Source organism: Loxodonta africana, chromosome 8 (genome assembly GCF_030014295.1).
Source record: "Loxodonta africana isolate mLoxAfr1 chromosome 8, mLoxAfr1.hap2, whole genome shotgun sequence".
Lineage (NCBI taxonomy): Eukaryota > Metazoa > Chordata > Mammalia > Proboscidea > Elephantidae > Loxodonta > Loxodonta africana.
The window spans coordinates 17,334,098-17,359,824 of record NC_087349.1 but is presented as its reverse complement, the minus strand read 5'-3'; the positions used below and the strand labels follow the sequence as shown (position 1 = coordinate 17,359,824).

The following is a 25,727-nucleotide window of genomic DNA, read 5'->3' as shown; positions in this document are numbered from 1 at the left end:
TATGTTTTAATAAATGGGTCAAAACTTTCAGAAATTCTTCATTTGGAAGATTTTTAAGCCAGTTAGACAATTCTGTTTCCAAGTTTTTAAAGTCTGTAGATACGAGTTTTTTGAAGTGTCATACATAAGCCACAAAACCACATAGTAATGAAAATACTTCCAATCATCCATTTTTTTCCCTCAAAATGGTTTCTGCAGGCCATAAATCCTTTCTAGAAGTAGTTACTTTCTTACTCTGTGTTCTAGCGTTACCTTTATGTTGAAGCGGAAGATGAAGTGTTTATTTCTTCAGAGTTATCAGCCAGGCAGCCTACTTCCGACAGCTGCTTGTCAGTACTGAAAAGGTCAGCAAATGTGGGACATTTTGGTTCTTTTAAAATATAAAGGCTTAATCACGTTTCCAGAACCAGCAAACCTCGATGTTGTATGGAAGATTCACGTGGGCACTCCCATCTCACTCCAAAGTATTGTAAAGATTCTATTTAAAGGGTTGTTTTTATGACATTGCCACACAAAAATGGCAACTTTGCTGCCATACGCTGAAACCCAGTCCACCAGTGAAGACACTAAGGTCAACCCTTCTAAAAAGTGGACCTCCCCTATACCTGCTGTACCTGCATGCCTTCCTGACACCTGAGTGGCTGATGTATAGACAAGGAAAGGAGACAGTACCCAGTGTTATGGTGCGGTTAATTACTTTTGTGTGTGACCTTTCTAGCCATGCTATTGTAACTCCCACCCAAGTAACTGTGTGATAGGGTCATTGTAGCCCACCAAGGAGATTGGTCAGTTTTGCCTTAAAAGACAGCCAATTCCAGAGCAGAGAGGAGGAGCCCACCACTACCAAGGAAAAAGAGACTCAGCAGCAGAGACTTTGCAGCAGGAGATGGCTTGGTGTGCTTCCCGGCCCAAGGAGAGAGAAAGCTGAGTGCCTCTGGGCAGAGACTGAGGTCCAGGGAGAGGCGTGCCTGCAAGCACAGCTGGCCAGAGTCTGTCCTGATGGAAGAACTGTATCCTGAGTGTTCTCGAGCCTGAATTGTAACTGTTACTTCCCTAATAAACCCATAACTGTCAGTATGGTCTGTGAGTTCTGTGTGGCCATTGCAATGAGTTCTTGAACCCAGCAGAGAAGAAGAGAGTGCTGTGTTGAGGGACGGTTGGGGTCAGAATTAGTAGAGATGGCCTCTGCCTCGTAGGAGTCAGCTTTGCGTAGTGGTCTTAGTTCTCCTTCCCCCTTGTGGGGTCGGAGGAGGTCAAACACTGCCCCAAGCAGTTTTTACAAGTATCAACTATATATTAAACGTTGTTGCTGCTAGCTGCTGTAGAGTTGGTCCCCGACTCATGACGACCCCATGTACAATGGGATCAGACTGTTATGATCCACAGGGTTTTCATTGGCTTATTTTCATAAGGAGATCACCAGCCCTTTCTTCTTAGTTCGTCTTAGTCTAGGAGCTTCGCTGAAATCTGTTCAGCACCATAGAAACATGCAAACCTCCACTGACAGATGGGTGGTGGCTGTGTGTGAGATGCGTTGGCCGGGAATCAAACCAGGTCTCCTGCGTGGAAGGTGAGAATTCTACCACTCGACCACCACTGCCCTCAGATTAAATATTAGTAAAGCCTAGGTTCTCGTTATAAATAAAAACTAAAAGAAAAAAAAAGTTTGAATAATTTCTTTCCTTGCCCCGTTGGATAATTCTTAGCCTCCTAGCAACATGCCAGCCACCACAGTGCAACAAACAGGCCGATGAAATACAGATGGTCTTATAACAGTGACCAGCATACTGAAATAATGACGAAAACTGAGATTTACTGAGTCCTCATCCTGTGAGCTAAGAATTTTATATACATCTTCTAGTTTTTCATTATAATAACCCAATCCACGGGTACTGGCATATGACCATTTTACTGTTGAGAAAACTGAAGCGCCCAAGGTCACAGAGGAAGGAAGTGACACAATCAGTACCGGAACCAGGCCAGGGTGATTCCAAAGCTCACAGCCTTCAAGTCACCCAGTGTGTCACGAGCTAGCCTCCAGCACCGGCTCTGTGTCATTTTAGGAGGAGTCGCGCTATGTCCGTTTCTCCACCTCCTCTTTGTTTTACACAACTTTCTTTTAAATAAGCATCCAGAGAGTCTTCCCCTCAGCCCTTCCTCAGTCCCTGGAAATGGCTGCATGTGTCTCTGATGCACTTTCAAATTCCTGTCTCCATTGTCTTCTCGTCATATTTGAAACGCGCTTAAAAGACTCCTATCAGATATAATTCTGCCACTTGTAATTTCTCCTCCACCTCTACGGTGTTTGGTAAAGTCATGTGACATCAAAAATGCCAACTAGTCATCTTGAACAATGGCATAAATTAACACACACCTACTTACATCTGAAATGTCTCATCATTATTCAAACCAAGTACACAATTTACTCAGGTCTCCGGCATTTCCAGTCTCTCTTTCTACAGAACTCAAAGCACAAATCAATCAGTCCTCACAAAAGGCAGCCACGTCCGTTCAGACATCATCCTGAAAAGCAGGCAGGGGCTGGGATTGTTGAGTCAGCTTCCTTCCACACCCACCCTGAGTTAGAGGGGTGAGGGGACTGAGGGGTCAGGCACAAAGTGAAGATTGGGGTGCTCTTGGGAAACACCCCCAGAGCTCCGACCTCCAGACCAGAGTCCGTGGCTGGACACGCAACCTCATGAGGACAGTGTACCTTTCAAGCTGACATCTCTTTACTCCTCCAGCTCGAACTCCACAAGAATAAAAGAAGCCCTAATTAACCGCTCAGCTGCCTACCAAAAGGTCAGTGATTCGAACCCACCAGCCATTCCTTGGGAGAAAGATGTGGCAGTCTACCTCTGTAAAGATTACAGCCTTGGAAACCCTATAGGGCAGTTCTTCTCTGTCCTGTAGGGTCACCATGAGTTTGAACTGACTCTACGGCAATGAGTTTAGGACGCCTCTTGTGTCAATATCCTTCAACTGGAGATTCCTCCCATCCTAACCCTCAGAGCTTCTGCGACAGACTTCCTTCTGCTCTTTTCATATTCAGCGTACCAGCTGCCATCCAGTAGACCTGGCTCAGGGTGGCTCCGTGTATGTAAGAGCAGAACAGGCCCCATAGGGTTTTCAATGGCTGACCTTTGAGAATTAGATCACCAGGCCTTTCTTCTGAGACACCTCCAGGTAGACTTGGATAGCCAACCTTCCAGTTAGCAGCAGGCACATTAATCATATGTACCACCCAGGGAATTCATGTCTGGCATACAGTGGGCGCTTAATAAATATCCATGAGGGTCTGTAAGGTGGCAGAGATGCAGCCCCTGGCCTTGCCCACCCACCCTGTGGAGCGTCTTCCCGTGCCACCACATGGAATATTACAGGTGGCTGTCTCTCGGATGGCACTTAACATGACCCAAAACACTGGATGCTGGTGGCAAGTGGAGGGAAGGAGATCTGACTGTCAGGGCAATTTCTGGGGACAGATGCTTAATAGACTTCAGGATTAGAGAGCTGCCCACGCAGTTCCCTAATCGCCAGCTGTGGATTTCCTCACCCTTCCTCCTGTCAGCCTCCCTCGCCCACCTGGATTCTGCTTGTCTTCTCTTGGTCTGGGGCACAGAGAGGGGCACATGTTGTTTCCCCTTCCTAGAAAAGATGGAGTCAGAAGCCTTATTGGCTGCCCCATCTGTGACAACTTCAAGTACCCAATGGAGCTGGACTCAAATATATTAAAATTCCATCCCCAAAGCAGAAGTAGAATGACAAGGAAAACTCCACAGAGCCCCTTCAAGGTGACACAGCCCTCTCTGATTAGGTGGGAGACCACAGGCCCTGGGCCTTCAGCCCCTGGAATGCAGTGCTAACAGGTCTGAAGGAAGAGCTCAGGGGTAATCCTAAACCTGAGGGAATGTGCAATAGACAGGGGGCACCAGGGAAAACCTGGTAGCTGATGTCTGCGCTGAGCTGGCTTTTACTCAAACAGACTTGTCCAGGAATCCCTGCCCTGGCAATGACACCTTTCCTAACAAGTACAGTAATAATAATAACGAGAATGATGATGCTAACACCCAGAATTTTCTAAAAGCCTGCTATATGTGAGGCACTTTACATATATTAACTTTAATCCTAAAAACCCGGAGAGGTAAGATCATTGTTCACATTTTACAAATGAAGAAACCGAAGCACAAACAGCTTGAATGACTTGCTCTGAGTGGCAGAGCTGCAAAGTACAAGGGACTAGGGTTAAATCCAAGTTCATCTCCTACACATGACCACGCCGAGGTCTCCAGCCTGTATCCATTTCTTCCTCCTAGTGCCTCATGGATGGTCCCAGAGATGCCTGGCTGAGGCCGTTTCTCTTCCAAAGAGATGTTGGCTACTCAGATGTTAGAGACCTTTTCAGGTCACACTCAGATGATAGAGACCTTCTCAGACCACGGTCAGATGACAGAGACCTTCTCAGACCATGGTCAAATGATAGAGACCTTCTCAGACCACAGTCAGATGACAGAGACCTTCTCAGACCACGGTCAGATGATAGAGACCTCAGATCACACTCAGATATTAGAGACCTTTTCAGATCACACTGAGATGTTAGAGACCTTCTCAGATCACACTCAGATGTCAGAAACCTTCAAGCCCGCATGAGTGACAATGGAGAAGCATTTCTGTTACGGACAGGAGAGTGGTGGTGGGGGGGTGGTGCTCCCCTGCTTTCTTCCTCTAAGGGTGGCTGCCTCTGCCTGGGGCTCCATGTACTTCAAGATGCTCTGGAGTCGATGCTGCAGGGGGACTCTGGTCTCAACCTGCAGAACGGTGGTGGGGGAGGGTCCTTAGTTCTTCCAATGGCCCCCGTTAGCCCACTCCACCCACCCACCCCCAGCAAATTCTTGCCCCTGACCAGGCCTGTTTTCCACCACCCATCTGTTAGTCGGTCATACTGCGGTGCTTGCATGTTGCTATGATGCTGGAAGCTATGCCAACGGTATTTCAAATACCAGCAGGGTCACTCACGGTGAACAGGTTTCAGCAGAGCTTCCAGACTAAGTCAGACTAGGAAAAAAGGCCTGGGCATCTACTTCTGAAAATTAGCCAATGAAAACCTTGTGGATCGTAACAGACCGTTGTTGGACTTGCTTGCTTTGGACACGTCATCAGGAGGGATCAGTCATTGGAGGAGGACACCATGTTTGGTGAAGGAGAAGGTCCACGAGAGTGAGGTAGACCCTCCCTGAGATGAACAGGCACGATAACCAAAATGATGAACTGCTAGCGACCATGAGGATGATGCAGGACTGGGTAACGTTTCACACCATTGTGCACAAGGTTGCCATGAGTGAGAGTCATTCAATGGCAGCTATCTATCCATCTAGGCTTGCTTTGGCCTCTGCAGCAATGGGTATATAAGCTTCCTGCAGCGCTCCCTCAAAGATGAATGAGGCTCCTGCTTCGCCAGAGACCTCCATGTCCCTCATTGGAAGGGGACCTGGGGAAGGCCTGACCATCCTGAGCTGGCCCGGGATCCTAGCACACTCCTTTCCTAACTGGCCAGATGCCTCCAGACAAGCTACTTGCTCCCCTGGGCTCCAGAGTCCTTGTCCATTACAGCAGGGGGTGCTGGATAAAGTAACCCCGAGGTCTCATCCTGTGCTAGGTTTTATGATTCTGAAGATGTAGGCTGCAGGGACCTGGGGGAGGGGTTCCTTTCCCCTTTCTGGTTTCCTCCAGTTCCACGACGGTAGAATGGAGACGTTCTGCCTTCATTGAGAAGGAAGTGAGGAGCACGGACATCTCGGGAATGATGTGCGGGGACCTGCCGGATCGGCTCCGACACATGTGAGTGCCGCTGCCTGAGTGAAATTGGGTGAAGCGCTCCAGCAGCTCTTTGCTCTTTCTAGTGCCTGAGGTGGCACATGCTGTCACTCACTCCAGGCAGCGTTTAAGCTCCTTCCAGGGACCTATGGGAACAGCCCTGCCTGGGCTCCAGGAGCAAATGTCCAAATGGGCTTGTCACAGTGTCAGCCATCCAAACACAAACTGGAACATACAGCTCGGTCCTCACGGTGGTGGAAGGATGATGACAGGGAGACGGCTGTGTTGCCGCCAAAGCCACCTGACAAGGGCCTTGCGGGAACCCAGCTCATCTTTAGAAGCCACAACCAGCCCCTGCATGAAATCCACACCCGTGAACCTCCAGGCTTGCCCCATCTCACCTCCTCAACCTCAGCAGGTGCCTGGGGTGAGGGGGAGGGATACAGAGGCACAGTCATGGCCCCATGTCACTTAGGCAGTCGCTGGCCAATGCACCACCCAGGGAGGGGTCCCAGGTCCCACAGGGGCATGAGCTTTTCTGGGATCCTAGCACCCCATGCCCTTGTCCCACCCTTCCCTCTGAACCTCTCAGGATGGTAAAAATTCTAGTCACAAACATGTCCTCTCTTCTCCCCTCTCACTGAGCAGGCTTAACTGCCTCTCAATTTCAGACTTCCAGCAAAGAACTTGGAAAGAATTGCCAAGAAGAAGGAACCTGTTGCTGTCGAGTCAATTCTGACTCACAGAGACCCTAAAGCACAAAGTAGAGTTGCCCCGTAGGGGTGCAAGGCTGTATAATCTTTATGGCAGCAGACTGCCATATCTTTCGACCATGGAACGATTGGTGAGTTTTAACCTCTGACCTTTCGGTTAGCAGCCAAACACTTAACCATTGAGCCACCAGGACTCCAAGAAAAGGAAAGGTGCTAAGACGACACCGACAGGTGACCCCTTCACCCCTTTACGCCTCTGTCCAAATGTTAACCTTGCCATGAGCCAGCTGATTGCTCTGCTTAAAATTATAACCCTTCTGCCCCACCTGTTCTTCTGATGTCACTCCCCCTGCTTGATAAGTGATAACACTCACTGCCTTCTAATATACCATTAAAAAAAAAAATTTTTTTTTTTTTTTTATATAGAATGCATTTATTGTATTTGTTCTTTCTTTGCTGCCTCCTCTTGCTAAAACTGCCAAGCTTCTCTACATCCGCCATATTTACCTTTTCTTCCCTGCTGCATCCCCAGTGCCTAGGCTGGCACTTGGCACATAGTAGGTACTCAATAAATAGCTGTTGAATGAATGAGCGAATCAGGCCTAGGTGATAGGGTATAAAGCAAGATAACCTTCGAAACTTTGCTGCTAAATTATGCTCAAAGGAGCCACCTGGAGCCGCCCCTGTTTGGCCATGCTTTCCTGGGGACTCAGCAAGCAGGGTGATCCACCTCCAGGCTCACCTCCTAACCCCCTGCAGGCATCTGTCTCCTGGCCCACAGGCAGGGCTTGAGAGGCACCACCCGGTAGGTCCCCTGGCATGAGGAGGCTGTGGGTATCCCTGGGCAAGGTAATCCCGAGGTCTCCCCTTGTCCTAGGTTTTATGATCCTGAAGAATGCAGGCTGCAGGGACCTGGGGGAGGGAGGGGTTCATTTCCCCTTTCTCGTTTCCTGACGGGTGGCTTTGGCCCAGGCCTGACTGATGTACATCTCGGAGACAGAAACGTGTGTTGGGACTCTGGCCTTTGGGCCAGGAGGGGCAAGTATGTGAGATGCCAGAGATGCTGAAATTTACAGAGAACTCTGTACTTTACCTGGGCCACCTCAAAGGAGAGACTGGCGTGTGTGGGGACTGCTGCTGCTCCCCCTGAGGGCCCTCAGGCGCCCCAGGACGCCTTGTTTATCTCTTGTGCTGACATTCCCTCTCACTTCCCTCCTAGCAGTTTGGCATGTTTTTATCACTGTGGTTTCAGCGTGCCTAGATGTTCCCTTGGGGATCCTGGAGTTTTAGTAAATGCATACACCTCACCTACACGCAAGCAGCAAAAAGCAAGAGGGGGCAGGCAGAGATACACAGACGGGACAGACACAGGGGAGGGCATGCGTGTGTGTGCACACACGGACCATACACATGAAAATGCATGCGCGCACACACATGGACACATATATACGCGCATACATGCACGCACACACACACTCTAGAGATGTACCCTGACTCATGAAGAAAAAAGACAGGGCAAAACATAATATTACACCCGAAGAGACAGGTGTATCACGGAGTAGCACTGGCACCTAGCATTGAGCACGCTAGCGCTCCAAGGAAGAGTGGATGGAAAGCAGCCCTCGCTAAGAGAGAACTAGAGATGAACACACACTATCCATAAGAATGGAAACGGTATCCTGGCTGTAGAAGTAACCATTCACAAATAACCATAATGCCAGCTAAGCTTTACTGAATGCTCCTTCTTAGCCAGATACTAAGCTAAGCACTTTCTAAGTGAACATCATCATTTCGTCCTCGCAACAACCTGATGCAAACAATACTATTTCTTGTGTCGCCATTTTATGGATTGCAAACTGAGGTTCTATGTGATTGGAGCCAGCCTCTCTCCAATTTCGTCATCTACCACTTTTCACTTCTCACTCCACTATTGCCCTCCCAGCATCCTCAAAACACCGGACCACATGCCCACTTCGAGGCCTTCCTACTTACTGTTCCTTCTGCCTGGACCATTTTCCCCCAGATTGCCAGCCCCAGTCACCTCCTTTTATCCCACTCTCACTTCAAAAGTTCTCTCTTCTGAGAAGGAGCCACATAAACCAGAGACTCCATCAGCCTGAGACCAGAACAACTAGATGGTGCCAGGCTACCATCAATGACCACCCTGACAGGGAACACAACAGAGAGTCCCTGATGGAGCAGGAGGAAAGTAGGGTGCAGAACTCAAATTCACATAAAAAGACCAGACTTAGACTGAGACTAGAGGAACCCCAGAAGACGTGGCCCCCAGACTCTGTCAACCCAGAACTAAAATCATTCCCTAAGCCAACTCTTCAGACAAAGATTAGACTGGACTGTAACATATAAAATGATACTGGTGAGGAGTGTGCTTCTTAGCTCAAGTAGATACATGAGACTAAATGGGTAGCTCCTGTCCAGAGGCGCAATGAGAAGGCAGAAAGAGACAGGATATGGTTGAATTGATACGGGAAATCCAGGGTAGAAAGGAGGAGTGTGTTGTCATATTGTAGGGAGAGCAACTAGGGTCGCATAAGAATGTGTATATAAATTTTTGCATGAGAAACTAACTTGAACTGTAAACTTTCACTTAAAGCACACACACACACAAAATTCTCTTCTGGGGAGGCCTCCCTGACAATGTCAGATGCTTTTTAAGATAGCATTTCCCCAGCCATCGCCTTATTCCTCCTGAGTTTTTGTTTTCGGTATACTCACCTTTACCTGACATACATCATTCCTTCATTCACCCATTCATTTGTCTGTCTCTGCCTAAAATGGAAGTTCTATGAGGGCAGGATCTTTGACCTCCCTGATTCTCTAGTATCTAGAAGAGTGCTTGACTCCTATGATGTTGTTAGGTGTCGATGAGTCAATTCCAACTCATTGAGACTCCATGTGACTGAGTAGACCTGTTCCTATGGCGTTTCCCTGTCTGTAATCTTTATGAGTCCTTTCACCATACCTATTCAATCTGTATGCTGAGCAAACAATCCGAGAAGCTGGACTATATGAAGAAGAACAGGGCATCAGGATTAGAGGAAGACTCATTAATAACCTGTGATATGTAGATGTCACAATTTTGCTTGCTGAAAATGAAGAGGACTTGAAGCACTTGCTGATGAAAATCAAAGACTATAGCCTTCAATACAGATTACCTCTCAACATAAAGAAAACAAATCCTCACAACTGGATCAATAAGCAACATCATGATAAATGGAGAAAAGACTGAAGTTGTCAAGGATTTCATTTTATTTGGATCCACAGTCAATGCCTATGGAAGCAAAAACAACAACAACAACAACAACAACAACAAACTGTTGCCATTGAGTTGATTACAACTCATAGCAACCCTATAGGACAGAGCAGAACTGTCCCATAGGGTTTCCAAGGAGTTCCTGGTGGATCTGAACTGCCGACCTTTTGGTGAGCAGCCGTAGCTCTTGATCACTACACTACCAGGGTTTCCATATGGAAGAAGCAATCAAGAAATCAAACTACATATTGCACTGGTAAAATCTGCTGCAAAGGGCCTCTTTAAAGTGTTAAAAAGCAAAGATGTCACACTGAGGACTAAGGTGTGCCTGATCCAAGCCACGGTATTCTCTATCACTTCAGACGCATACAAAAGCTGGACAATGAATAAGGAAGACAGAAGGATAACGGATGCTTGTGAATGATGGTGTTGGCAAAGAATATCGGATATAGCACGGACTGCCAAAAGAAGGGACAAATCTGTCTCGGGAGAAGCACAGCCAGAATGCTCCTCAGAAGCAAGGATGAAGAGACCTCGTTACACGTACTTTGGACATGTTATCAGGAGGGACCTGTTCCTGGAGGAGGACATCGTGCTTGGTAAAGTAGAGGGTCAGCAAAAAGAGGGAAACCCTCATGAGATGCATTGACACAGTGGCTGCAACAATGGGCTCAGACATAGCAATGACTGTGAGGATGGTGCAGGACCAGGAGGTGTTTTGTTCTTTTGTACAGTGGGTCAACATGAGTTGGAACCAACTGGGCAGAACCTGTTTTTATGGGAGCAGATGACTAGGTCTTTTTCCCACTGAACTGCTGGGTGGGTTTGAACCACGAACCTTTCAGTTAGCAGCTGAGTACTTCTCCATTATGCCATCAAGCTAGTTTCTGACTCATACGTTGTTGTTAGGTGCCATCAAGTTGGTTCCAATTCATAGTGACCCTATGTACAACAGAACAAAACACTGCCCAGTCCTGCACCATCCTCACAATTGTTATGCTTAAGCCCACTGTTGCAGACGCTGTGTCAATCCATCCATTGAGGGTCTTCCTCTTTTTTTCTGACCCTCCACTTTACCAAGCATGATGTCCTTCTCCAGGGACTGATCCCTCCTGACAACATGTCCAAAATATGTGAGACGTAGTCTCACCATCCTGACTCATATAGGTACTCCATAAATGTTTGTTGAGTGTTTAATGAAAGGCACTGAGGATTTAACAGCTTTTTTTTTTTTTTCTATGATCACAGAGTCAGGAAATGTATAGCATTTGTGTGCACACACTCTCCATACCTCTATCACCCATATGACACTTACCCTCCTCTCCACCACCCACCCTGTCTCATGCTGAGAGCTGGCCTCCTTTCAGCATGTGGACTGAGGAAGACTGTAACCCAAGAAGTCTTCCAGTAGGAAGACCAAGCCAGTTGATGTCTCTGGAACGTCCTTTAACTACAGATTCATTAATTACTTTACAACTACTAAAATATGATGCAATGTATTTCTCCTGTTTGTCAAATTGTCTTCCCAGGCTGTGTTCCCCCGTGTGGAATCAGGAAAATCAGAGCTGGGTGGAAAGGGCACAGACCAGGGTTACCATCCACGAAGTCCTGGGTTGAGAAGGGATGGAGGAGAGTTTAGGAGAGAGAAGGGCCCCTGCTTTCCTGGCTGGTCCACCACAAGGTGAAGAATATTCTCCATGCCCTGAGGCAACACCCTACAGTTTGCTGAGTTGCTGACTAAATCAAAATGATCCCCCTCTTAGTAAAACCCACTGTTCTGCCATCTCTATTAACTCTTCAAGTGCCATCTCCCAGCAGGAAGCCCCAGCCTAATTGAAGAATCAGATGGCTCTTAAAGATGAGGCCTGAAACTCAAATTAATCTACACCCACTGGATACCAGCCTCACCCAGGTGTCAGGGCCCTTGGGGTTGGGATTACTGGCAGACCCCCTCCACCTCTGTGAGGAGCAGCCCTAAGATGGTGAATACTCTGGCCCAATCTGTTCCTGCCTTCCTTTCCTTTCCTTTCCAATCCATCCAAATCCAGAGCTCCCAGCATGCCTGTCAGCCAGGTCTGGATGGGTAATGACTGTGCTACTGGGGAGAGAGAGTGGGCTGAGGGCAATGGAGCAAAAAGGATCCATAATGGCTCCTCAGGAGAGGAGCAGTGCTCAGAGTTCCTAACTCAGTTACGGGAGGAGGCTGAGGCGAAGGCTCCACACAGCTTATCATTTCCATTTTTGGAAGCCCTTAGATGTTTTAAGTCCCAAGTTCAGAAATCTTGGTTTTCAGGTTGGGAAAGAACTCCTAAATATTCACCTTGAGGAGAACTTGTGTCTTCTCAAAAGGATTCATTCCACCAAGGAAAGCTACTTCCCCTCAGCTCTTAGGGACTCGGAGGTGGACAGGGAGTGGGGATTGTGGGTCCCATTAAAACAGGGCAAGGGACACAGACAAGAAAGCAGCCTCACACCCGCCCAGCTGCTGACCAGCTCACAAGTCTCCACTCCCAGGACGACATGCTCCCCCCTTGGCCCCACATCAGGCCACTCCCAACCATGTCAGCCTCCACTAGAGGACCACAATGGGTCCCAGTATGGCTGGAGCCAGGAGAATGGGGAGTCCCACACCAAGAAAAGATGTCATCAAGCTCTTGGGGAGAGTGGAGCTGCCGCTGGCCGCCAAGGCATAATGGACAAGCCCCGTGGGTGGTATAATGTGGCATTCATTTCCCACACTGTGCTGAGAGGGGACAGGCTGGAACAATCCAGACTCTGTCCGCAGGTCCTCCAGGGAGTTCAGTTCCCACTGATGAAGATGAATAAGAGGGGGCTTGGCCCCTCATGGCTGCTGTCTGTACGTATACATATTCATGGGTTGGAGGGACTGTGCCCGGGAACCGCCACCCTATATAGAAACAACTGGAGTGGAGATCACAGTGCTGAGCCACACCTGGGTGGGGTATAGAGTACTCTAGACAGTGAATTAGAAGGCCCCAGGAAAACCCTCAAATGCATGGGAAATCCAAGGTGGAACATCTTCCTTTGCCTGCTGCAGACATATAACTCTTGGCCTGAGCTCAGGGACCCCCAAAGACTTACTTAGTTCTCAGCCGAGTTCCAGAACCAATCCTAACTTTGCTACTTCCCACTCAGGGTCAGCTAACAGCGATCCCTGTGCCTGACTTGTTCTTCCTGGCTTGGCTTTGGGGAATTCCCTGAAGGCTCCATCTGAGTTATTGGTGCCCACGAGGGCATAGGACATACACTGTGTCATTGCATTGCACACACACAGACCCTGTTCCTGAACCTTCCATGATGCTCCCTCAACTAAGCTCTCTCAGCAACAAATCCTTGCCCACTGCAGGGTGCCTTGGGCCAGAAGAGTAACTTTGTATAGGGCAATCTGGACCACAAAATGGACATCTCTACCATGTTTATTCAAAAGCAAGTACATGCTGGCCTTGAACCTATACATACCATCATTTTGAAGTTAGCAGATACACCAAAATTTTAAACGTCTCATTACCTGCCTCAGCCCACCTGGCCTCAGTCCCCAGGCAGCATGAATGAAAGGATACACACAGAGCCTAAGAAATCACCTCTCTGTGACAGGCTCCCCTGTAGCTGTCTATAGGCTGGTACTGAGCGGCCAGACTTATGCCTAGGAAAGTGCTCTGAGCCTTACCTGCCTCTCTGACATGATGTAGAGCTGTTCATGGTCCTTGGAGAAGGCCATATCCCGAAGGACAGGGCCTGGGTCTACCACCTGCACCGTCTCATACTGGTGGGCTTTGCCACTGGGCCCATCGACTCGGATCTGTGGAGAAGAGGAAGAGGAGAGCCAATGTGATTTCAGACCCAGCATCATTCATGCTCAAGCTTCAGCCCTGAGACCTCCCAATGGCCAAGGAGAGGAAGTGAGTTCTGCCTGGAGCAGGAGCAAAATAAGCCTGCCATCCAGGAAGGAAGGCTTATGTTGGGAACGGTAAAGAAAACGGAAGGGAGCTCCCCAACTGGGCTTCACCAAGATTCCAGTCTTGTTCTGTCTGGTTCCATACGCCTCAGGTTCAGCCCCTGAAGTCTTGCTTGCATCTCTTTGGAGAAGGGAATGGGGATGGTATTGGGGGGCAAGAGAGGGATGGGCGAACAGCAGATAATTGAGGTTGACTTAGCAACCGCAGAAAGGCAATATTATTTGATGCATTTGTTAGCAGAAGGAAATGTACTGTAGGGATGTGGGCTGACCCTTGAAATTGCTGCCCAGGTACCACTGTGGTCCTGTGTTGAGAAACCAGGCAAAAAGCCAACTCCAGGAGTTGTACACCAATGGTCTCTTTTTGGCCATTGAAACTACTGGCTGATACATCAGATTTTGGAGTAGATTTTGGGTCCTGGGATCTCCTAGGTGTTCTAGTCATGTCTCCAGGGAAGGGGATATGGCATTACAGGAAAATGTGCTTCAGGCATGAGTCACACTCAAGCTTATGAGAACACTTAGCAAAGTAGATCACCCCTGGGCCATTCACAAACTCTTCCTAGGATGGCTTAGATGATGTGGTGATCAGGAAAAAGACCTTTGCCCACACTCTTCATGACTGATGATGAATCTCAAAAAGATATGGGCTTCCCAAACCCCTGCTATTCTCGTGGGCCCCTGGGTGCTGTCCTCAGCCCCTAGAACCATCACAAGTCTCAGCACGTAGCTCCAACACAACCATTGCCCAGGGCTAACAGAGTCACTACCTAAGTAGGAAGCAAATGCAGGAAAAGTGGGAATGCTGGAGGGAAACAGGGGAGGCGATAGCTAGGAGGTTACAAAACTTGATTAGATGCCATTAGTATAAGACTAATATATCCACAGTGTTATTTCAGAGATTTTAATAACAAACTAAAAAACAATTACATTCCAGATATTCCCATTACATACTCTTATTTTTAAGTCTTACTGTTTAATTTTTAATCTATCCTGAGATCAAGGAGAATAAAACATTTATTCAGAAGACCTAGTTCCAGGAAGGACACCATGCACATGACAGACAACTGGTCACATCAGTTCACCTGAAAGTGTGCCTCCTCTCTTTTCTGTTGAATTTACTTACTCCTGACACCACGTTGTGTTTGATTTTAGGTTTGTTCCAGGTCTTGTTTGTTTCCCTTTTCAGCATTATTTTCAGGCCCTGCCTAGAAGTCGGGCACTGTGGAAGATGGTTTTGCCCATTGTTCCTTATTCGTATTATCCACTCAGTCCTACAGCTTAGTGTTCATTTGTCACAACTTGCATGGCCTCTCCAGCATCCGCTACCCCCGTCTCCCAATTTGGGGTGAGAATGAGTCCAACCCCATCTCCTGGGATGGTCCCTGATGAGTATAAACAATTCAGCTTCCTCTCCCTCTTTCCACTGTGATTGACAGAAAGCAAACCTATGCCAATCAACACAAGGCAGGCCCCGGGCCACAACAGTTGGTTCAGGTGGATGCATTCAGGGCCAAGCAGAGACTTTGGTTCATGATAGGGGGAGAGAAGATCTATCCTCTGCCTCCAGAAACTCAAACACCAAACCAGTTGCCATTGAGTCAACTTTGACTCATGGCGACTCCCATGTGTGTCAAGGTAGAACCGTGCTCCACAGGACTTTCAATGACTGATTTTTCAGACTTAGATCACCAGGCCTGTCTTCCAAGGTGCCTCTGGGTGGACTTGAAACCATCGATCTTTTGGTTAGCAGTCAAGTGTGTTAACCGTTGCACCATCTAGGGAATCCTCTCCCTCAGTAGGATCAAAGAAATGTGCAGTTCGGAGAGCTGTTGGTGGTCCTTTTGTGACTAAGAGTGGAGCTGGAACGTGGGAGATCAAGCACAGAGACGGAAGAAATTGGTCTGTGACGATGTTGTTGCACCATTGGCCTATGTCCAGGCTTCCTAGGCACTCAAGATACTTCTTTATAGTTAAAGTAAGAAAACTTTATCCCCCCTTGGACAACATCAAAAGTCCTAACTGCTAACACTGATGATGGATGAAGAAGGGAAAAGAAGGTACGTTAAACAACTGGCCTGAGCTTTATTACAAAACGTGGGGGCAGAACTAGAATCCAGGATTTACTCTGGAGTCTGTGCTCTTCCTACCACCCCGAAGACGTTACAGAGCTTATTCCTGGTGGGATTCCCTGGTTCCTTCCCGGTCAGTGCACACGGAGAACAGAGGGTGAGGTCAAGGCTTTTTTCTGGTCCCTACAATTCCAGAGCCTTTGCCACTCATTCCTGGTTTTGATGCTCACACACTTGAGCTTGGTGAGTATTTATTAAAAGAATGAGTAAATAAATGAATGAAGTTAAAACTCCTCTTTGCTGGCTCCCCATTAAGCTCATAAAACATTAATAAATAAAGGCAAAGGAATGAAAGGAAGAGGGGTATGTTTAGCACTGAAAATAAAAATGTCCCAGATTCCAGTAGCCCTCCGTCTTCTGTTTCCACTCCCAAACCGCCAGATGTCCACCCTGGCAAGGCTGTTTCTTAATCTTGATGAAAATTGGAGTTTGCACAAAACCAATTGGGATTACCACCCAAGTCTGACCAGCAGTGATGGCCTTGGCCCCTGGCCCAGGCAAGCTTCATCCCCAGCTGTGAGTCGGCCCCTGGAGCCACAGCATGAGAGTGATACTGAGTGCCCTGGCTGGACTCCAGCTACCACAAGCTGGTGGCAGAAGCAGGCTTCCCTAGGGAACGCTGGTGGAACTAAGTCCCATCCAATGCCCCTTGGTCTGGTCCCCAAGGGAAATTGGATTCAGTGCCTGAGCGGCCCTCTTTATCACTTGGCCCCAACTTCTCAGCTCTTTAGGATGAGGCTGCCATGCTGGATGCAGGTGGACATCACAGGAAGCCAGGTGACCTGAGGCAGGGACACAAGAGGCCAGGGGGAGCCAATGGGGCACGATTTCACGGGGCTGGCCTTCCCTGGGGAGGTTGGAGGGGCCGTGTGGCCCCACCCTTCACAGTCTGTAGAGTGAGAAACTAGTAAACTGGAAAGGCATTTCTCTCCTCCAACCCCCAGCTTGTTTCGGAAACCAGAAAGGAAAACATTCATTTATACTTCCGCTAAAAGAGTCTCATGCCATGAAAATGGCTAAAGGGTTGTTGTGGGATTTGCTGAGTGTTTGATGGACATTCATAAAATCTACATAGGATGCACCTGCTGCTGGCTTGGTCCTTATATAGACCTTATTTATTGACTGGCTACTATGCATCAGACATGATGCTCAACATGTATTTATTTTTTCATTTAAATCTTTTAATTTGGTAAAATAAGGATTAATACTATCCCCATTTACAGGTGAAGCACAAAAGAGGTAAATGACACCATTTAGTGAATGGTGAAGCCTTGACCCATACCAAGGTCTGACTGGCTCTGGTGTCCAGGTTTTTATGTATTTATATTAGACAATATTCTCACTTTGAACAGGGTCCAAGGAGTGAAAGTAGTTGACGTTAAACAAACACTCCCTCAAGGTGAGGCAGGCACCATGCTACAGCTCTTTTGGGAGATAAACAGGCATTCGAATGAAGAAAATGCTGTTGTAAATTTTTGAGATAACAATCCCTTATATTTTTGTTTTATACCTTGCAAAGCATTCTTAAATAACACTTTCTCATCTGATGGTTGTAAAATTTTTATGATGTGGACTGCCAGCATAATAATTCTCATCTTACCAATGAAGAAACTGAGATTGGAGCTGTTATGTGCCTTGTCCAAGTCCAATGATACACCAATGACAGGACCAACACCTAGGTCTCCCAATTCTTAGCTCGGTGCTTGGTTCTCAGCTATTTAGATTTTTTCCAGAAGGCTTTGACAAGGTTCCACATCAAAAGGTATTTAAAAATAAGGAGTCTCTGTGGGACTTCAGGGAGTTTGGTCAGGGAAGGAAAACTGACTTAGAGACAGAAAAAGGCACTTTTCTGAGTCGAGATGTGGAACTGGGGGATTTCCCAAGCACGAGTGTTATGACTAGTCTTATTTAAGATTTTTTATAAGTGGTCTGGAGGAGGGATCAGGAAAATGTGCAGGTGATTCTAAGCTCTTTTGGATAGCAAGAAGCCAAACAATGATGACGAACTGCAGAGCTGGTGCCCGCCCCCCTCCCCTGCCCCCGTGAGGGGGCAGAAATGGAGCACTTGGGTAAGTATATCTGGGACTGTGAGTCTCTTGAGGGCAGAGACCATGCCCATCTTATTCAGCACTGTATTCCTTCTTCCCTGGCACAGTACCCAGGGCATGATTGGTGCCCGATAAGTACTCAGAACCAGTTGCCGTGAGTTGCATCTGACCCCAGTGACCTCAGGTGTGTCAGAGCAGAACTGGGTTCCATAGGGCTTTCAATGGCTGATTTTTGGGAAGTAGATCACCAGGCCTTTCTTCTAAGGTGCCTCTGGGTGGACTGGAACCATCAACCTTTTGCTTAACAGTTGAGTATGTTAACCACTTATACCACCCAGGGACCCTTACCCAATAAACTGTTACTGAACAAATGACCAACTACCCCTGGGAAAAACAACCCACATTCTACCAGTAAGACGATGGACTCTGAGTTACTGGATGTGATCAAGGTAAGAGGCAGAACCAAGGAGGGAGATCTGTGATTCACCATTCACTGCTCCCAGTGCTCCAAGGCAGCTAAAGGCGCCAGCACAACGTCAGTATCACCCAAATGGAATTTCAGGGAAGAACCAACAGAAAGCATCATCCTGGCCAAGTTCACTTGAACACAGAATGCCATGTTCAGTCTACCTCTCGTCAGATAGAAACATAATCCTGACTCAGGGTGGAGGCGTGCAACTCAAGAACAGCTTAGGAAAGATTCCCCAGTCCACAAAGAAATAGTTGAAATTATAGCAGAGTGCAGTGTGGGGACATGTTGGCTGGTTCGATCATCAGTGCAGGGTCATCCCAAGCTTAGAGGTGGGTGACACTCTCAATGAGACAGATTGACACAATGGCCGAAACAGCGGACTCCAATATACCAAAGGTCATGAAGATGGCACCAAACAAAAACCAAACCCGTTGCCATTGAGTCGATTCCAACTCATAGAGACCCTATAGGACAGAGTAGAACTGCCTCATAGGGTTTCCAAGGAGCGCCTGGGGGATTTGAATTGCCAGCCTTTTGGTTAGCAGCCATAGCTCTTAACCACTGTGCCACCAGGGTTTCCAGAGATGGCACAGGACCTGGTCATGTTTCGTTCTGTTACACATAAGGTTGCCATAAGTCAAAACCAACTCAATGGCGACTAACAACAACAACAACAACACACGTAGCTGAGCAGGTTCAGGCATGTAGACCTGAGTACATGCGTCCACACGCACTCCATGTACAAGCATCCCCATTCCGTCCGTCCTCCCCGGACACTCGCTCTCCAGCTGGAAGCTTCCTGGGCAGCACAGCCCCTTCCCTCCAGCCCACCTGGCTCCCTGCCCCTCCACCATTAGCCGGCCACCTTTCCATCCCTGGCACCACGCGCGCTGGCTCTGCCAGACAGACTGCTATTAAACCATCAGCAGCATGGCCTCCACACAGGTCAGCCATCCAGGGAGCTCCTGGCAGCTGTGGGTTTGTTTATTTGAACATTATCTGGGCTGGGCTGTTTATTTACATCCACTGAAGGACTGAGCAATAAACACCGTCTCCCAGTAGCAGGCAGATGCTGCGCTCCAGAGCCAGGCTGCCACTGGCTTGGAGTCATCTCCCTAATGAGCAAACAGCGCTCGTCCTCATTAAAGATGCAGCCCTATCCTGACACTCTCCTTGTTGGTCTCCTTTCCTGTCCTGCCACCTGGTCTGCACCTGGGCTGGGCCCAGGGACCCTCAGGTGAGGGGGTCCTATCTAGAAGGCAGTGGCATGGAGCTGGGACCGGAGCCAGAGCCTGGGAGCAGATGAAACCACTCTAGAATCTTCCACCAAAAGCCTCAGCCCTCAAGCACAAAGGTGTGTGTCAAAGTACCCAATGCACGGGGCAGGAGGCTGTCAGGCCTCCATCACATGGTGGGAACAGAGGTTGGTGGAGGGCCACGCCCCACATCCCAGAGGCACCAGAGCCTGAGACAGGGTGCTCCTCCTCCATACAGGCCCAGAATTCGAGGGGCTCCTGTGCAAATCAAATGCAAACCAGTCAGTTTGTAACACGGAGACCTTGTCGGGAGGCAAGAACCCAACAGGAGGGCACAGATGAGGTGACCCAGGGAAGTGAGAGATCCAGGCTGTACCCTGGGGGCCTCCTCTCAGAGCTGTGAGCATGTGGCTCTCTGCAGTGTTCTGCTGAGGCTGAAATAGTGGGGAGGGGTCTTGGGGGGACAGAGATGGCCAAAGTCTTCTCTGGCACACCGCTGCCCTGTGCCATCCCTTAGGAGGGAAGATGAATGAACTGCCTGGTCTCACTTACGGAGTGTTTTTAGATGGCCCCAAAGGCTTCAGCCGACATAGCCCTGGTCCCAGTCACTCAGCATCTTGCCTCCCTAGACTGAAGAAGCAGAAGGAAAGAAGAATTCCGGCCACAGAGTCAGCGTTGATGCAGAGCAGGCAATCATTATTGTGAATGAGTGAGTTAATGAATGAATGGTTTGGAAAGATAGCTCTATGCCTGAGTTGCCACAGTTGAAGCCATTAGACACACACACACACACTCACACACACACACTCACACACACATATGCACACACATATATACACATGGACGTTGCCATATGGTCCAAAATTGCTGTCTCTCCTCCACCTGCTTGGGTGGTGACACAAAGAACAAGATACAACTCCAGGAGAAAATGATGCTAAAGAAATAAAAAGGAGAGTCACTATGGTTGATATAAAGGAAGTGCCAGAAAAAAGCACGAACAGCGTATTTCAAGTGCAAAGTATTTCAGACTGCCTCTCTTGTTGCACTTTTCCAAAGAAACTCATCCACCAGTGTTGAGATGGTGGTCCAGCCTTGGTGAATAGGCCACCCTGGAGCCCTGGAAACACCATGTGTTGGAGTAGACTGTTTCCCAAGGCTTTGGTTGGCCATTTCCCCCAGGTCATAGAGGAGCCAGACAACTGCTCCTCCTCTCAGAAAAAGAAGTCCATCAAAAGACAGTTTACTTTAGACATGTCATCAGGAAAAACCAATCACTGAAAGAGGACATCATATTTGGCAGAGGGCTAGCAAAAATGAGGGAAACTCTAAATGAGATAGACTGACACAATGGACTCAAACATACCAACAATCAGGAAGATGGCACAGGACCAAGCGATGTTTCGTTCTGCTATATGTAGGGCCGCCATGAGCTGGAGCTAACTCAACGACAATGAACAACAACAATAAAGATACTTTATCAATATAAAAAAAGAGAGAGAGGGTTTACTGACCATCTGTCCGTTTGGCAGGAGGGTGAGTCATGCCATGTACTTTACACATGTCAGCTCACCCTGGTGCTTGGCAGATGGACCACTCTCATCCATGTCATACAAGACCAGGGTCCTCTGGACCCTAAGATGGTGCTTGTAGGTAGAGGAATGAGTGGTTGAGCCTGTGGGCAAACAGTCTGGGTGTGGATCCCAACTCTGCCACCTAGAAGCTCTGTGGCCTTAGACAATCTATTCTACTTTTCTGAGCTTTGGGTTCCTCATATGAAATACAGAGGTCATAATAGCAATACTTCCTAGGGTCATTGTATGATAATGTCCAAGCATGTAAAATACTTAGCAGAGTGAGGGGTGATAGTTAAGTTTCCATTAGAAAAAATAAACAGTTGCAGTCAAGTGGAGCCTGACTCATGGCGACCCCATGTGTGTCAGAGTAGACCTGTGAGCCACATAGTTTTCAACAGCTGATTTTGGGGATGTAGATCACCACGACTTTCTTCCAAGGAGCCTCTGGGTGGACTTGAACCTCCAACCTTTTGGTCAACAGCCAAGTGTGTTAACCATTCGCACCACCCAGGGACTCCTAAATTTCCATAGATGTTAGCAATTATAACTCTAGAGCCAACTAAAGTGAATCAGTCTCCATGAACTGCATTCGACCCCTTGGAACAGCAACTCAGGTTCTGCAGAGAGAGAGGTCCAAAGACGTGGCTCACAGATTGGGCTTCTAAGTCTGACACGGTTGCCTAAGGCCAGTGAAAAAGAAGAGGACCCACTGCTCAGCTCTGGGCTGTCTGAAGCAGACTAGAAAAGGGGTGACATCAGATCTGAGGGAGGAAACTAGGCAGGGAACTGGGTATGGAGGAGTCTGTGGCCACAGCAGGCTGCTCAGGTTGGCATTCCACCAACATGGACCTAGAGACCTTCACACACTGCTCCGAAGCTGGAAGAATGTCCTGGAAACTCTGAGTCTGGTTTAACCCAGGAGTGGTTCAGAAGGCCAGCAACTTAAGGAGAAAGATGAAACCAGCTTCCTGCCTCTGGTCTGGTCAAGCCACAGGAGAGGAAGTGGTGCCCCACAGCCTGGCCTCACTAGGAGAAGAGACGTCTCTGGGGACCCAGCAAGAGCAGCAGACTCAGAGTCAAGCTGGCGGGATGTGGGGGAGCAGCAGAGCCAGTGCCTAAAGGGGAAGGGGCAGCTCCATGGGCTATTTTCTCATCCACACTTCCTATTGCCTCCTGTATTAGTGTCCTAAGGCTGCCATAACAAATGGCCACAAACTGGGTGGCCTAGACAACAGAAATTTACTCTCTCACAGTTCTGGAGCTACAAGTCCGAAATCAAGACACCAGCCAGGTAAGTTTCTTCTGGAGGTTCTGAGGATGAAACTGTTCCATGCCCTTCTCCTAGTTTCTAGTGGGCAGCAACAATCCTTGGCGTTCCTTGGCTTGTAGATGCAGCACTGCAGTCTCTGCCTGAATCTTCACATGGCCATTTCCCTGTGTGTCCCTCTGGGTCTCTTCTCCTTCTCTTATAAAGAGATCAGTCATAAAAACATGAGGGCCCCTGAGACTATGGCCCCCGGACACCTTGCTAACTCAGAACTGAAGCCATTCCCTAAGTCCACTTTTCAGCCAAAGATTTGACAGGCCTATAAAACAAACAATAACGCATGTGAGGAATGTGCTTCTTAGTTCAACCAAGTATACAAGATCAAATGGGCAACACCTACCCAAAAGCAAAGATGAGAAGGCAGGAAGAGGCAGGAAAACTGGACGAATGGACACAGGGAACATGGGATGGAAAGGGGGAGAGTGCTGACACATGTGGGAATTGTAGCCAACATCACAAAACAATTCGTACATAAATTTTTGAATGAGAAACTTAAAAAAAAAATCTACATGAGAACAAAATCCCTTGCCGTCAAGCTGATTCCAACTCATAGCAACCCTATATGACAGAGTAGAACTGCCCTGTAGGGTTTCCAAAGGGTGGCTGGTGGATTCAAACTGCCAACCTTTTGGTTAACAACCATAGCACTTAACCACTATGCCACTAGGGTTTCCATAGGAGGCCAAAAGCGTAACTATTACCCTAAAGCAAAGATCAGAAGATAAGGGGGCAGGGAAACTAGAGTACTGGAAATGGACTCTATTAAAGAGAATGTTGACACATTGTGAAAAACGTAATTAATGTCACTGAACAATTTGTGCAGAAATTATCAAAGGGGAACCTAATTTCCTGTGTCAACTTTCATGGAAAGCACAGTAAAATGTTTTTTTAAATAAAAATTAAGACTCACCATAATGACCTTATCTTAACTAATTACATCTATAAGGACCCTATTTCGAAATAAGGTCACACTGAGGTGCCAGGGGTTAGGACTTCAACACACCTTTTTGCAGGGGACACAACTCAACTCCTAACACCTCATCCTATGACTTTGCCAAGCCACTCTCCTCCTGCCCCCTCCCTACCACTCTCTGTGCTCAGCTCAACCTCCTGCCAAATGGGGAGGCCATCCCCTCTCCTGGACCCCTACAATGCTGTGGTCGTGAATGGGTTAATGTCTAGAAAGTGCTTCAAGCCCCTTGAAAACAGGTGAGCTCTAAACAAAGGGGCTGGTGTGCAGTCAGCACTTCCTCCACCCTGGGAGCCTGGCCTCCTCTGGAGCAAAGTAAGGCAGCTGCTTCGTGCAGCTGGGCAGCAACCAGGAGAAGCCAGGACCAGCTGGAGGCCCAAGGAAGCAAAGGGAGACAAGACTGGAAACACAGGGACCCCTGAGTGAGCTGGTACAGGGTTTTCAGGAGTCCTAACTCATCAGGTCCTAACGCAGTGGAAGGAAGCTTCTAGTGCAGAGCCTACTGTCAGTAGAGATTCAAAGGTTAGGCATTGACTGAATGAAGAGTCAGGCCCCATCTAGGTTTTCCCCCAGGCTCAGAGGAGCTTCACCACCCTCAACCCTTCACATTCAGATTCTACCAGTCCTCATGCCACCCTGGTCCTTTGATTCCTGAGTCCAGATCCTTATCCCATCTTGGGCTCCTAGCTGTTTCCTCACCTCCACACCATCATGTCTGCCTTCGGACCATCCTGTGCACACTGTTACCAGCACCTTCGAGCAGCCCCCTATCAAAGCCAAACTCTCCGCCTCCATGCCTCTTCTCGGCCTCTCCCCCACACAGAAACACCTCTTCATCTTCCTCCCCCTCCTTCCTCCTCATCATCCCCCTCTCTCTCACAACCTTTGCCATCAGTCAAGTCCGACACATAGCGACCCTACAGGACACAGCAGAACTGCTCCATAGGGTTTCCAAGGAGTGGCTGGTGGATTCGAACTGCTGACCCTTTGGTTTACAGCTGATCTCTTAACCACTGCACCTTTCTCACCAGCTGTTTTCTTGTTTCCTCCAGGACTCCATCTGATTCTCTCTCGGAGTCCTGGTCACACCGTTCCCTCACCTCTTCCCTTCTCTTCAGTTTCCCCTCTGCATCCTTCCAGCCAACCCGTGCCCACTGACACAGACACAAACAAACGAGGCACCAAACCGGGTGCCGCGGAGTTCATTCTGACTCCTGGTGACCCCGTGTGTGCAGAGTAGAACTGCTCCACAGGGTTTTCAAGGCTGTGGCCTTTTGGAAGCAGACTGCCAGGCCTTTCTACTGAGGCACTCGTGGGTGGATTTGAACCACCAACCTTTCAGCTCACAGTGGAGCTCTTAACCATTTGTGCCACCTGGGGCCTCCCCATGCCCGTCAGTCCTTTAAAGTCTAGTACAGATCCTCCTCCAAGGCTTCTCCATCACACCTGCCCACCCTCATGGCTTCCTGTGCTGCTTCCACTCCAACTTCTCGTCATCCTTTAAGCCCGTCCTGTCCTGCACTTCACTTGCATAGCAGTCCATTGTCTCTCCTCTCGCTGCTTCGAGGGGGCCCTGTTTAAGCTGTGGGACGATCGGCACCTCGCAGGCAGGCCTGTGGATGGATGGATGGTGCTGAGGCAAACACCATCGACCCAGCTGAACTGACGTCCTAATTCCATTACCCACCTCTGTGACCTCTGGCAGGATTTCTAAGATAGGTTTGGTGTCCTCGGCTGAAGCATGAGAATTTCTACCAGGCTGACTGCGAGAGGCTCTTAGTACGGCTCCTGGCACAGAGTAGGCAATCCATACTGGTTACTGACAGTTGTGGTTAGTATGTAGGCGTGCTAATTAGCACGAAGATGAAGATGATGACGATGAGAAGGAGGAAGAGGAGGATAACGCAGCACAGAACAGCCCCCCTCAACCCCAGCAAGGCTCCCAGCAGCGGTGAGGACCAGAGTTGCTTACTAGATGTTTAGCCAATTAATGAATGAACGCATGTGATCCATTAACAATGGAAAAAGATCAAAGGGTCCCAGTGTCCTGGGAGGCCCTCTCCCAAGTTTATACTCTGGTGTCCTGTCCTTAAAGGACCATCGTCCTCTTTCTAACACCAAGGGCAGCCGCACAGCCAGCCCTAGGTGGTTCCCCATTGGCAGATACTGTC

The 25,727-nt window shown here is 48.4% G+C and overlaps 1 protein-coding gene across 13 annotated transcripts in view; it reads right to left on the bottom strand.

Annotated features, from left to right (window-relative positions):
- The window catches only part of PLXNA4 (plexin A4), a 516,957-nt gene that overhangs the window by 179,743 nt on the left and 311,487 nt on the right, over positions 1 to 25,727 (bottom strand). For 11 of the 13 annotated variants that reach the window (XM_064289709.1, XM_064289711.1, XM_064289708.1 and 8 more), the window contains one exon: positions 13,490 to 13,621. In XM_064289709.1, the coding sequence (XP_064145779.1) occupies positions 13,490 to 13,621 (132 nt within the window). The other 2 variants (XM_023539985.2, XM_023539977.2) reach the window with 2 other exon arrangements.